Source organism: Astatotilapia calliptera, chromosome 9 (assembly GCF_964374335.1).
Source record: "Astatotilapia calliptera chromosome 9, fAstCal68.1, whole genome shotgun sequence".
NCBI lineage: Eukaryota > Metazoa > Chordata > Actinopteri > Cichliformes > Cichlidae > Astatotilapia > Astatotilapia calliptera.
Genome location: NC_137430.1, coordinates 18,923,586 through 18,936,571, shown reverse-complemented (window position 1 = coordinate 18,936,571; position 12,986 = coordinate 18,923,586). Strand labels below are relative to the sequence as shown.

Genomic DNA, 12,986 nt, shown 5'->3' with positions numbered 1-12,986 from the left:
AGTGAGTGTCAGAAAAGGGTTTTAGTAATAAGGTAAGGGTAAGGGTTTTAGGTAGTTAAATTTAACCGAATATCATGGACCTAACCTTTGAGCATCTTCACAGCCACAGTCTTGCAGCTGGTGCCGTTGTCTATACCAAATGCAGTTGCCTGCATGACTTTACCAAAGGCCCCACGGCCTAGAAGCTTTCCTGAGAGAAAAAAGACAGCGTGAGAATGTGAATGAAACGGATACGGGAGGTGTGTTTTGTGTCTTTTTAAAACAACTCAGTTAATTATGATTATCATCCAATCCAGATGTGAGGAGCTGATAACAGAAGACTTTAGACCGTACCAGCTGCCCATCTGTCCAAATCCCGCCCTGATGACCGTAAGAGCTGATTAGTTTCGGTAAACACTGTTTACATGTCTCATGCTGGGGTTAATTAGCTGAGCACAGACAACACAGACTAAAAGTCTGATTAATGGAATGAGAGTCACTCCCAATAATAAGCTGATAAGGTCTATGAGAAAATCCTTGTGTTGTTACGTGGGCTTAAATACCTCCTTTCGCTCCCACTGCATTCACAACATCAGTCTGATCTCAGCCCACACAAGAGTATCAGCTAAAAACAAATTTTCTTTAATAGATTGAACCAGCATACCTAATTTCAGGCGCTCCCGGGGGAACTCCCATTGGTTGGGGTCATAATGCAACCTCTCGCACTGCTCATCTATCGGCCCCTCTCCTGTGTCCAGTACGATTGACAAGTACTCGGTTTTGGTGTATGAGCTGTTGGGCTTTGGAAGACAGTCGGTATCAGTTAAAAGAAAAAAAGAAAAGAGAAAATACTTACTACCGTTTTTCATCCAGAACCTGGCAGATCAGCTTTAGAGGGACTCTGAGACATTGAAAAGCAAGCGGACATAAATAACTATAAAGTCAGATTTTTAGTTACTGTGAAGCTGAGAGCATCTTTAAAAGGTTTGTCTATGCATAAAGGAGACATTAAAATCATAGATTTGTCATCAAATCATGTCGTCAAAAGCTATTATTTAATGAGCTAGTTTCATTTATCATATTCTATTATAATATACGATATTATATATTTTATATGTATCATATTATTACTATTATTACTGTATATAAATGTACCAGCATAGAGCATAGTTTGCACCCTAGCAACCGTTTTCTCTAACAACGGCACGTTGAAAAGGAAAAAAAAATTAAATTGTGCAAATTAATTGTGCATTCAAATGCACAATTAATTTGTTTTTGTGCCTATCGATGTCAAAGCATTAATTTGTATATTCTGTTGTACACTAAGCCGTCGAGCGGTTTCCGTAGTGTAGTGGTTATCACGTTCGCCTCACACGCGAAAGGTCCCCGGTTCGAAACCGGGCAGAAACAGACCTTTACTTTAATCTCTCTAAAATAAATAAATAAATAAATAACTGAATATCCCGGAGGAACCCACCCGAGGGATTAATAAAGTATCATCTAATCATCTAGTTTAATCTAAGCCACTAGTTCCTTAAGCATATACAAACACCTTGCATCAGTCTAGGAAAATAAAATTATTACGGAAATTGTTATTTACTAGCATAAAAATATTCACTGAGAAAAACATGTGAAAGAGGAGAGGGAGGTTAAAGGAAGAGCTGAGGTGCTGGTGAAAAATCGCCCTCAATCCCAACACAGTTAACTTTGGTTCTGTGAATTCAGGATGATCGCCAAAACATGATGGGCATTTGTCATGGTCATCCTCCATCAGTTATTCTTTCAGAGACATAGAAAACATAACTGACTGCAGGATGGAGTACCTGCGCCAACTTGGAGGGGTAAGCGGATCTTAAGAGTAAAAGTGGAGCCTCTTCCTGCCCATCTAAAGCTACCACCAAAGCTACCAAACATTAACCAGAGTCGCATCACACAAGTCCAATAAGTGGGATAATGGTAGGGCAGAAGTGCTACAGTGTGGGAAACACTTAGACAAATAAAATAAAAGTGACAGTACGCAAACTGCTGTGAGGCAATCAAATTGGCAGGAGAGTGAGAAACACTCAGCCACATGACAAACAGATGAAAATAGCATATACAACACTGTAGGATCACAACACAAGGCGGCTGCGCAGCAAAAAGGCTCAGCTCTATTATTCACAATCAGCACCTGTGATGTCGACATGGCTGTTGGATAATGGCTATTACTGTAGTGTTGCCTCTGTACATAATTACAGTGAATGCGATAGAAGTGGAAGACGTTCAGTTTTAATTACAGGGATTTGCAAAAGTATTGGATTTACTGTTTATGAGTTATAGACATTTTTTATACAGATTGCCTCGTTTTTAGAGGCTCAGAAATAATTGGCAAGCAGTTTCATAAGCCAGTGAGGGCTTTCCCCCATTTCTTTTAATGACAAACTAAACAGATGAAAGATCTGGAGCTGGTCTGATTCCAAGAAACAGAGATCATTATTAGACCGAGAAAACGCTCAAATAAACCTATCAGCGAGAGAGGAAAAAAGAAGGAATGCAGTGGGCAGCTCTGCAACATCAAGGGGCCTCAAAAAGAGTCATGGAAAAACTAGTTTGGACAGATGAAACCAAGGTTACCAAAATGATGGGAGGAAAAAAAAAGATTGGAGAAAGAGAGAAACTGTGCATGGATTGTGAAGTGTACAGGATAATGATCTAAAGCATACTGTAAAAGCAATCTAGGACTTTTTCAAATATATGAAGTATAGAAAACATAAAAGTGATAGTACATATTTTTCTCATTATGCATAAAACAAACAAAAAAAAAAACAAGCAAAATAATCCTCTCACCTGCTTCATTTTTCGTATGAAGAGCGTGATCAAAAACCAAAAGAGAGCAGCCACCACACAGGTACAGGTGAGAGTAGGGATTTCAAGAAATGAGCTTTCTGGAGCACCTGCACACATAAACACACCCAGTAGCTTAATGCTGCTTAAGTCTCAAGGTATTTATTCTTTACTCTACATAAAAATCCTGAGCAGCGGAGGGTAGAATATATGTACATAAAAGAATATATTAATTGATAAAATTAATGTTTATTCCTTTTTGCAGTTATGAGAATTACAATAGTTTATCAGACTGAGGTACTTGATGCTTTAATTATCCATCCGAATGGGGTCACTGTGATTTCAAGGTCACATAACGCACAGAGACCATCATCCTTCCCTCTCATTAAATGTGGGTTTATTACTATTTTCAAATCTTTTTAATGGGATGATGAAGAAATGCCCAGCTCACTACTATGTGGAGCCTCTTGGAGACGTAGGCCGGACCCTTCCGGAGGAAATAAAAATGGGAGACAGCTTCCTTCCTCACTGATCCGAACACAACAACACACACACACACACACACACACACACACACACACACACACACACAGACGGTCAGTTCTCTTTTTCCAGACCTGGACTGGGAGGAACCCCAGAGGTCCTGCCTCCTCTACTACCTCCGGACGTCAGTGTGTGTGTGTGTGTGGGTGGGTGTGTGAATGAGGGAAACTGAACAAAAGGCTGAGTACGTTTATGTTAAGACGTACTTTGATCAATGTTTACTTAGAAATTAATAAACAGACGTTCATCATCCAGCATTACACACCTATTTAAACACGTGAAAACAAAGCACGTTCAAAAGTGGTTATATATGGATGTGTTACATAGGCAGCTGTGTGGAGAGCCAATTAAAAGGCAGCGATTCTTACCGCTAACCCATATGTAGGCCGAGCTCTCAGCAGACCCCCTCTCATTGGTTGCCTGGCACGTATAGAGACCCTCGTCCTCCACTGTGATCCGGTCAATATGGAGCCTTGCTTCCTCTGCTGATATAACAATACCTAAAGACGGCATCAAATAAATTACAGACCACCGGTTTACCGCTAAAGTTTACGCGTTAAGATTTCTTTACCTGATCCCTGCAGCAGAGCACGCTGGTCTTTGTACCATGTGATGGTTGGGGGTGGGACCCCTCGAGATGGACAGCTGAGGGTCACTGAGCTGCTAACATTAACGGTGCAATCTGTCAAATTACTCACCAGGACAGGAGGCTCCAGGACTGAAGGGGGAGAAAGAGATGAATTATGATAACTTTAATCTGAATTTTCTGCTTAATCTGTCTCATGTAATATTTGAGAGATTGTGTATTTATGGGACTTATATTGCCACTAGTACTACTTCTAATAATAATAATGAGCTCAAAAACATTCTGAGTGGTTCCTCGACAAACTACTGCAGCAGTGTCAGTGGTTCCTTGAGGATATTTAGCATCTAACAGTGCAGCACAGATGAGTGTTTGGGTGTAATCTAACTGAATGCATTAATTATACTGTCCTTGTGGTTTATGCATGTATTTCCATTTCCCCCTTGTTTTATACTTCTGCTCCACTATATTTCAGAGGTAGGCGATTGATTTTACTTCATATCATTATTGAAGACGTATAGTAGTTTTTTACAAATATTTTTTGCAGCAAAAAACACAAAAATAATCAAGTTTAAACATTCATTTGACAGATTACCGAGACACCAGAGTACTGTTTAAAGCAAAATCATCTCCACTTTGATTGTATGGTAACATTATGCCATAGTGAGTTATTTTCCTTTTTGATGAAATAAAGAAACATTAGCGAGCTTCAGACGTTTGTGTCATCTTGTACATTTCTATTGCAAGAATAATTTGTACTTTGAGCACATTGTTTCTTGCAGTTTCCACTGCTGTGTCTACTTTTAGCTCTGTTTTGATCTATACTAACTAAGGAAATGGAAGTCTCTTTTGCTTATTGCCAACTTTGTTCATTTTCATACTCTTCATTACAGTTTTTCCGCTTTGCCTGTTGTGGCCAAAATTAGTGACTGCTGAACAGTAAAAATACACCAGAACAGGAATCATGAGCCAAAATACATGATGATTGTGTATTTTAGCTGTATATACAACTACAGAGTCACCTGAATATGGCATTAATTGCACACACACGCACACACAAACATAAATTTGTAAGATTATTGTTTGCTGAGGATTATTTAAAATCTGTAGAAATGCAACCAGAGCTATTTTCTCCCACAGTTCTCTGGATCCGTGCCACTTCTGGACAATAAGTATGAGCTGGTAGTGACACATGTAGAAGAATGGGCTTGATGAAAACAGATTTTTCTTTATCGTGGAAAAACACAACTGTGCCCTTGACTTTGGCCCTACAGCTGCTCATGTTTGGGTCGTCTGGCACCTTATATCGAACTGTCAGCTGTACGCTACTTGCAAGTGTCACCAGTAGTGACACTTTGAATAATTGATAAATAAATGTATAGATGAATATGAATGGAGTTGCATAGATGTTTTCTTCTTCTGTGATTTAAATGTTAAATTAGCAGACATTTGGATCATTTTAGGATTATTTTGGTTACACCTTTTGAGCTAAAAGTCCCCGTAGTTGACCTTTAAAGTAACTTTATAGTCTCTACATAACTTGAGGTACAGTAAGGATCCATTTACCCACTGCTGATAATAAGAACTAAAAATAAGAACTTCTCAGTTCTTGTGGGCTAATCTGTTTTTTCACCACTTGATAATTAACAAAAAAACCCCAAAACGGCCAGTTTTTACAGTAGTCACAGTCGTAGTTACAGCCTTGAACAGTTTTGTGATAAAGTGAAACTGCTGCTATTTGTTTCCCATAGTTTTCTGGATCCGTGCCACTTTTGGACAATAACTACAATGCTGTAGTGACACACGTGGAAGAGTGGCCTTGGCTTAAACCTGTGACTCAGCTGAAGTTTGGGTCCTCTTGGGCCTTTTTTTTTTTATTAATAACCCTGCAATACAAAGAGCAGCAACAATGGGGTGAATTCAAGGTTAATAAAATTAAACTCAAAACTCAAACTAAGTCTGAAAAACTAATAATAAAAATGATTATTATTAGTAGTAGTTTTTATTGAACTTCATGACAGATTAAAAAAAACAAAAAACAACAAAAAATTAATTTGGATTGGAGTTTTAACTTGCATTATATTTGCAACATTTCTTCCCTTCAATTTATTGCTTAAAAATCTATTGTGCAATTTTATTTTTTAAATTTTATTTTATTTTTGCCTGTCCCATTTGGTTCTTTAGCCGTCAGAATTGTTTTCTGAAGACCAACAAGGAGACCCAATGGATTTACTTTGCCAAATGGATCATCACGGCCTTGCCGTATTGGTCCATTTGATCGACCTTTGTTGTTATTATTTATTTTATTTTATTTTCAGTTGTTACAGACGGGACAGACATGAGTGAGGGATAGGAAAGGGAGAAAGAAAGATGAAGGAAAAGAAAAACAAGGGAAGAGGGACAGTGAGAAAGGGCACTTAAAAAGAGAAAGAAGAGAAAAAAAAAATCTCCTGGATCACCTGTTGAGAGAAAAAGAAGTGAAAACAAGCAAAACAAAACAAAACAGAGCAACATACTAAACACAACACCATCACGTTAATCTAGCTAAGTGTAAACAGCAGTAAATACTAAATATTGAATGTTGTTGTGTAGCAAGCAGGACCGACAGCGCACAATGTGCTTGGAAATAGCAGCCAATAAAGGTGTAGTTTATGTCTATGAACAGTGAACACCCGTTTGCACACCTGTGTGCATCAGCGCGCTTGTATTCAAAAGGTTTCCCCATGTAATGGTCTGCTAGAGGGTGTAGAGAGCCATAGCCCCGTCCCCCAGGGCATGAAGCAGGCATGGAGGAGTTCCAGGCCCCAGACATCCAGAGGCCCCAAAGTGCGAGAGCCCAAGGAGGACCACCGGAGGGGCATCCATGCCACCCTCCTGGGAAAAGCTGAGGAGAGCCCCAGATGAGGGGTCACCCAATAGCCTCAGAGCAGAAGCCAGAGGGGGCTGCAGTGATGTTCTCGCCGGCTCTGCCGGCAGCCAGCTGTGCCAGAGTGAACCGAGTCACAGGCCCAGAGGCCGGAGGCCTGAGGGCCCCCTTTGCCCCGGAAGAGGCCTGACCGAGCAACAGGCACCAGGCCCTGCCAAGTAGCCACCGGGAGTGAGCTGGTACATACCTGAGCGCCCAGCCCCCCTGCCCCGATGGCCAGCAGAGAACAGGGGTGTGTGCAATTTTTTAGTGTGGGCGGTAATCACACTTCTGCTGTAGGAGTCTCAAAAACGTACAAAAAACTCACGTAACAAATCTGACTCATTCAGTGTGAAGGGGTTAAAAAAAATAAGCCATCTGAAATAAAATAGAAATATCCAGGAATTGTTCTTAATTTACGTCAACGCAACATTCTGGACAAAGCTTTGGTACATTTTCTTTACTAAGACGTTGGATGTCTACATGACACGACTTTGAGTTCAGAAAGTGTTATGTGTATTCATAGACAGAGAGTGACTCCTGTTTTGAAGTGATAAATAAAAGGAGTAAAAGTGAAAGTAATAAAAATGAAAGTAAAACTACGGATTTTCCAACTAGAAAAACTGAGCTGAAACAATCAAAAATCACTCCGGAAATGAAGTGAAACTGAATTGAACTAAAAACAAAAGAAAAACCAAAACTAATTTCAGAACATTTTCATTGTGCGGACAGCTGCTTGTGCGTGAGTGCATACAATGAGGCCAACACAGCTCTTATACACTATAACTGCACAACGATACATGATAATAAAAATAGATGACTTCATACTCTCTATGCTTAAAATTTTTCTCCGTTTCTCCCCTTTTCTTGTTTTTCCAGCCCCACCACCACCACTTCTTTCATCCTAGTCACCCCGTATCTCTAGTAATTCCCTTGCTGGGTGTCCCGTGGGAGGAAGTTGACGCGCTAAGCCCTGATTGTATTCAGAACAGCCGTAAAAGACACGAAGAAAAGTCACTTAACCACAGCAACTGATTGTTGTTTCCTCTATCTTCCTCCTGCACAACAATTGATGATTGTCTGCGAGGGCTGGGGCTTGACAGTGTCTGATTGGCTGATTGTTCCTGCAGCGCTGCACAGGGGCCTGTAAATGTGGCATTGTGGGAAGTGCCATTGTGTGCTCTTCCTCCAGTCAAGAGCTCATTCCCACGTGAAAGAGGTGCTGAGCTGGAGTGCAAGAGCAAAGCTAGGGTGGGGCCCCAGGAAACTAAGGGGACCCATTCCCAAGCAGCAAGACCTCTGTGAATGTGTGTGTTTGCAAACAACTGCAACATAAAGTACTAGAACAACATGAAGAGGCTGTGAGTTTAAATGTCCTCAATATGTCCTTTTTTTTCTTTTCTTTTTATAGAAAATTAATTTTAAGTTAAACTCCTTCTGTAAGTCTGCAAACACATATTAAAGATCGCCATAAGCAAAACAGTTCAAACTACAATAGGTTTCACTTATCTTCAAAAGCTTTGTGCAGTTTTAAAAGGGTACTGTAAAAAAAAAAAGCTTTCTTCTTTATGAGTGCGTTAGGTTGAGATTACTCACTTGTCACCTCCACCTGTGTGTCCAGGTGTGTCTCCTGCCCGGTGACGATGTGGCGGGCGGAGCATCTGTAGGCTCCACTGTCTCTGGCCGTCAGGTTGCTTATTAACAGGACCAGCGAGTTGGAGAACTCTCCAAATGTGAACTGCTGATTATTTAAGCCGCGAGACTGGGCTTCCTCTGTGTTGTTCACTCTCTGCCATGACAGTGCTGTGTACAGGTATTTATTGGCTAAACAGGTGAGGTGGAGGTCTCCACCCTCTCTGGCCTCCTCCAGCTGCTTTACACAGAAGCCTCCAGGGACATCTGATGGAGACACAGAGCAGAGAAATACATGGATTAGTTGGAAAGAAGAAGTAAGGAGGAGGTATAAACAAATAACCCTCCACTGAGATGAATAAGCCGTCTCAGTTTCCCAACATGCGAGTCTGGATCCTGACTGGTGCCTGAAACCAGGAGAGCTCATTCTACCAAGTCTTCATTTCTATAACCTTTGATGACTATGTTGAATGGCTATTGTGGGTTAAAGCAGCTAGTGGAATACAGTAAAAAGGCTTTTTATTTACTTTAGCCATCTGAAACTTCCCGTGGAAACGGCTTGAGAGTTTCCTGATGGCAGATAGTGTTTATCTTTCTCGAACACCCCAAGGCCTCCCGAAATAAGTGGACCTGCCAGTCCAAGGAAGTGCGCTGCACGGGGAAGTGGAATGATAAGAGCGCCAGGTTCCTGTTTCGCTCTTGCTCACACACTAAAAGCTCAGCGCAGCCTGACTGCAGACACATACACACTCAGGTTTTACCTGTACAACACACTTCACATGGCATGCAAAACTACAGAGTACGAAATGTACGTGATGCATGCAAACTGTTATGTGCTACCGGGTATTTTCAACTCTGCCTGATATCTTTGTGCAGGCATTTCTGCTCAGCTTTACTTCAGTTCTTGTATCTGAACAGTAATTCACACTTCTGGCTTTAAGTATATCTGCATCATACTGACTGCAGTTTTATTTTATTATTATTGTCAACCATTTAAATCCATTGCTCTGAGACAACAAGGTCTCTTTTTATATCAGTGTGGTGATCTTGCTGCAATACTCTTGCAATACTCAATATCCTTATCTTTTTTTGTTTTTCAAACATGATCATTATGCGAATAAGCTTGTATGCACATTTGCACATATTTATGGCCTCTTCATTTACTGCTAATGTTGACTGAAGGGTATTTTGTTTTTCATACAACATAGTAAAGATGTTGTAAGCTCAAGTTCATCATAAAACCCTGAAAATGTGCCAGCCATTAGGGAATGCATGAATGTGTGTGTGCGCGCATTGGTGTAAAAAGCAAATCAATATGAATCATAGATTTCAGAGGATTTTAACCTTCATGCTAGTAATGGAGTTGTTTACAGTTAAGTTTTTGAATAAAGGTGTTTTTCATGTGTGCTATTTTGCCTTTGTGGATTTCAGCTTTAATTCAATGCAAAAGTATTGCATTAACTGTTCTTACACACAGTCCCACATTTTTAGAGGCACAGAAGTAAGAGGTCAACTGGCCGACAAGCAGTTTTTCCCTTGAAAGTTATCATTAGACTAAAAAAACCCAAATAATCTATTATACTCCTTAAAAATAATGATTCATGAATCCACTTGCCAGCTCTGCAACACCAAAAGGCCTGAAATACCAGAGAAGGTGACTAAAATGGATGATCGCAGAATTCTTTCCATGGTTAAGAAAAATCCCATCACATTATCTAGTCAAGAACAGTCTCGAAGAGGTAGATGCATCATTGTAAGGTCCACAATGAAGAGAATACAGAGGTAAATACAGAGGGTTTGCAAAGGTACAAACCATTGGTTACATTCAGGAACAAGAAGGAAGCATTAGACTTTGTCAGAAAACAAACTAAAAGAGCCTGCACTGGTGAAAAAAAGATCTTTGGAAAAATTAAAACCAAGTTAAACTTGCACCAGAATGAAGAGAAAACAGCTCATGAAGTTTACCGCATCGTCTGTCAAACATAGTGGAGACAACGTGATGAACCTGCCTCTTTTGGTTGCTGGGCTGGCAGGTTGTCTTTGTGTGTTTTGTGTTAGAGATGCACAGCGGGTGTGGTTGAGTTATTAGTGACTGGGAACACCTCGGCCCAGTCTTCACCAGTATAGACGCGCACTCCATTTGCTCCCTCGGGGGGAAAAACAACTCGACCTTTTTCCTTTTCTCTCTACCCAAACAACATTTCACTCACCACGTTAGGCAAAAAGCAAACATGCCAACACTACTCACTTACTGACTGAGGAATGTTTTTTTTCCTTTGTAACTTCATTGAGTTTTGTTGAATTCAAATAAAATGTTTTTGTTGTTTTACTTGACTAATGGTCTGATTATGTGTCACAGCTTTTAAGCCACTCGTGACAGAATAGTAATGTATGGCTGCCAAAGGAATTAAGGCACTATTGTACATTCATGATGTGAGAGCTGCTAGAAGTAGTAGGATGGATTGTAAAGTGTACAGGGTTCTATTCTCTGCTCTGATTCAGCCAAACGGCACAAAACTGATTGGACAGTGCAACCCAAGAGTTTCTTAAGTCAAAGAAATGGGATATGTTTCAGTGGCCAAGTCATTCACCTGATCTCAACCCAACAGAGCACATTTCACATGTATTAAATACAAAACTGAAGGCACAGAGACCCACATACTGAAGGCAGCTGCAGACCTGGCAAAGCATCTTAGGGACGAAAACAGGACATTTGGTGATGTTCATGGGTTCTACACTACAGAGAGTCACTGACTGCAGATGGTTTTTTTATCCAAATATTAAAAACAATCCTTATATTTAAGATTATGTTAGTTTATCTAATTGAGTGTTTAAAAAAGGGTGGACTTGTGTTAAAAGCTGTCATTTTTAAACAATTCATGCAATACCTTTTTAAAGTCCCTGAATTAAATCTGAGAGTCTGCTCTGCAGTTTCATCTTGAATGTTTGAAATTCCACTATAGTGGTGTGCAGAGTCAAATCTGCAAAAAACTAAAAGAAATCTAACTATATATTTGAATGGGTAAAATAATCAAATAAGTATAAGATAGTTTGGTGTTTCTATTTTGGGAACATGCAGGCTCTGCATAAAGAGACTTCGAGTTAATGTACAAAGGATCAAGCAGAAGCTTTACTCCATGTTTATGATGTGGGAATAAGGAAAGAAAACTCCCACAATGATTGATCTTGTCTGGGATCACCTGTGATGTAGAAGTGGATGTCTAGCTGGTCTGCCCCCGCAGAGTTGGAGGCGATGCAGCGATACACTCCAGACACAAAGGCCTCTGCGACAGTCAGGACCCCCACCGTCTATGGAGAGCACAAACATCCGCATGAACAAACCGGCACTTAGGACATTATGAAAAACACCCACATTCATAAAGTTCAGGCTCATTACCTCTGCCACTGATGGCAGGAATCATGTTTTCCATGGGCTCACTGAGAAGACAATAGCGGTCTCTGAGCCAGACCTCTTGCCCATTTCCAACTTAGTAGGTCAACACTCGTATTATAGGTGAGAAGCTCTAAGTGTGTGCAGGAGAGACTTTACTACGAGGGAACCTGCAAGCGTGTGCAGTGGAGTGTCCCTTTAATAAGAGGTTTAAAATATTATGCACACTCTTTTTTGGATTAGTGCACCTGCAGGAAAGGAATATGCCAGAATTTGGACATGAAATTTTTCCTATAGAGCAAACTGGGATTTTTTTTAAAGCTTATTTTCTACAATAATATATCACAGCTTTTCTGTCAGTCCCAGTGTGTATTTCTGTTCTTTACTTACCCTTTTCTTCCCCCGAAGCACTTCCTCTCTGTGCGTAACACTCAGGATGTGGTTGTGTGTAAACGAGGCGGGAAGACTCTCTGTCACAGGGCTCCATAGTGAGGAAGACGTGGGACACACACACCTTGAAGGCGGAGGAAGAGAGGGACTCAGCTGTGTTTGACAAAAATAATTTTTGGCTGCTTCCAGGTGTGCGAGTGTTTTTCTCAGCTGTGCTCAGCAGGAGGAAGAGCAGAACATCAGGAAAACGCTTTGACAGCTGCTGCTTGATGTTAAACCATGAATCACATCATCGTTACTATCACCACATTTTTGTCAATAGCCTCATGTCGTCTTTCCCTGCCCTGCAAACTGACAATAGTGGATCTTTGAAGTGCTATGTAATGTTGGATTGTTCATCTATGAAGGATGCAGAGGTGGTATTGTCATCCTGCCGATTAACTTCCTTCTATTCTTAACAAATTAGCCCACATTTCCAGGACACGAGTTCCTGTCCCTCAATGACTCTTGCAAGTTTAAATCCATAGATTACACACCGGAGGAGCTGTGGGAACTTGAGCTTATGCAAGACGCTTTTTGGTTATTTACGCACATCACCTCATGACGAAAAAATTCTTAAATTATACAAGAGTTGGGTGGGGCCTTAATACACAGACTGCTTGATCAGTTAGTTTCGCAACTCTAGGAGAGAAGATCATCGCTTGGGTTTTTTTTCTCTCCATTTCTTGTAATTAGTCTGT

At 40.6% G+C, this 12,986-nt stretch overlaps 1 protein-coding gene and 1 non-coding gene across 2 annotated transcripts in view; one reads left to right on the top strand and one right to left on the bottom strand.

The window, feature by feature from the left end:
• flt1 (fms related receptor tyrosine kinase 1) overlaps window positions 1-12,986 on the bottom strand; it is a 42,189-nt gene that overhangs the window by 7,081 nt on the left and 22,122 nt on the right. The window contains exons 11-18 of the mRNA XM_026179532.2: window positions 12,247-12,370; window positions 11,666-11,774; window positions 8,430-8,732; window positions 3,917-4,063; window positions 3,714-3,845; window positions 2,806-2,912; window positions 644-779; window positions 86-190 (exon numbers count right to left, since the gene is read on the bottom strand). Coding sequence (XP_026035317.1) covers window positions 86-190; window positions 644-779; window positions 2,806-2,912; window positions 3,714-3,845; window positions 3,917-4,063; window positions 8,430-8,732; window positions 11,666-11,774; window positions 12,247-12,370 — 1,163 coding nt within the window. The remainder of the gene's footprint in view (window positions 1-85; window positions 191-643; window positions 780-2,805; window positions 2,913-3,713; window positions 3,846-3,916; window positions 4,064-8,429; window positions 8,733-11,665; window positions 11,775-12,246; window positions 12,371-12,986) is intronic.
• Window positions 1,317-1,389, top strand: trnav-cac (transfer RNA valine (anticodon CAC)). The gene has a single exon. It is a non-coding gene; the product is annotated as a tRNA-Val (tRNA).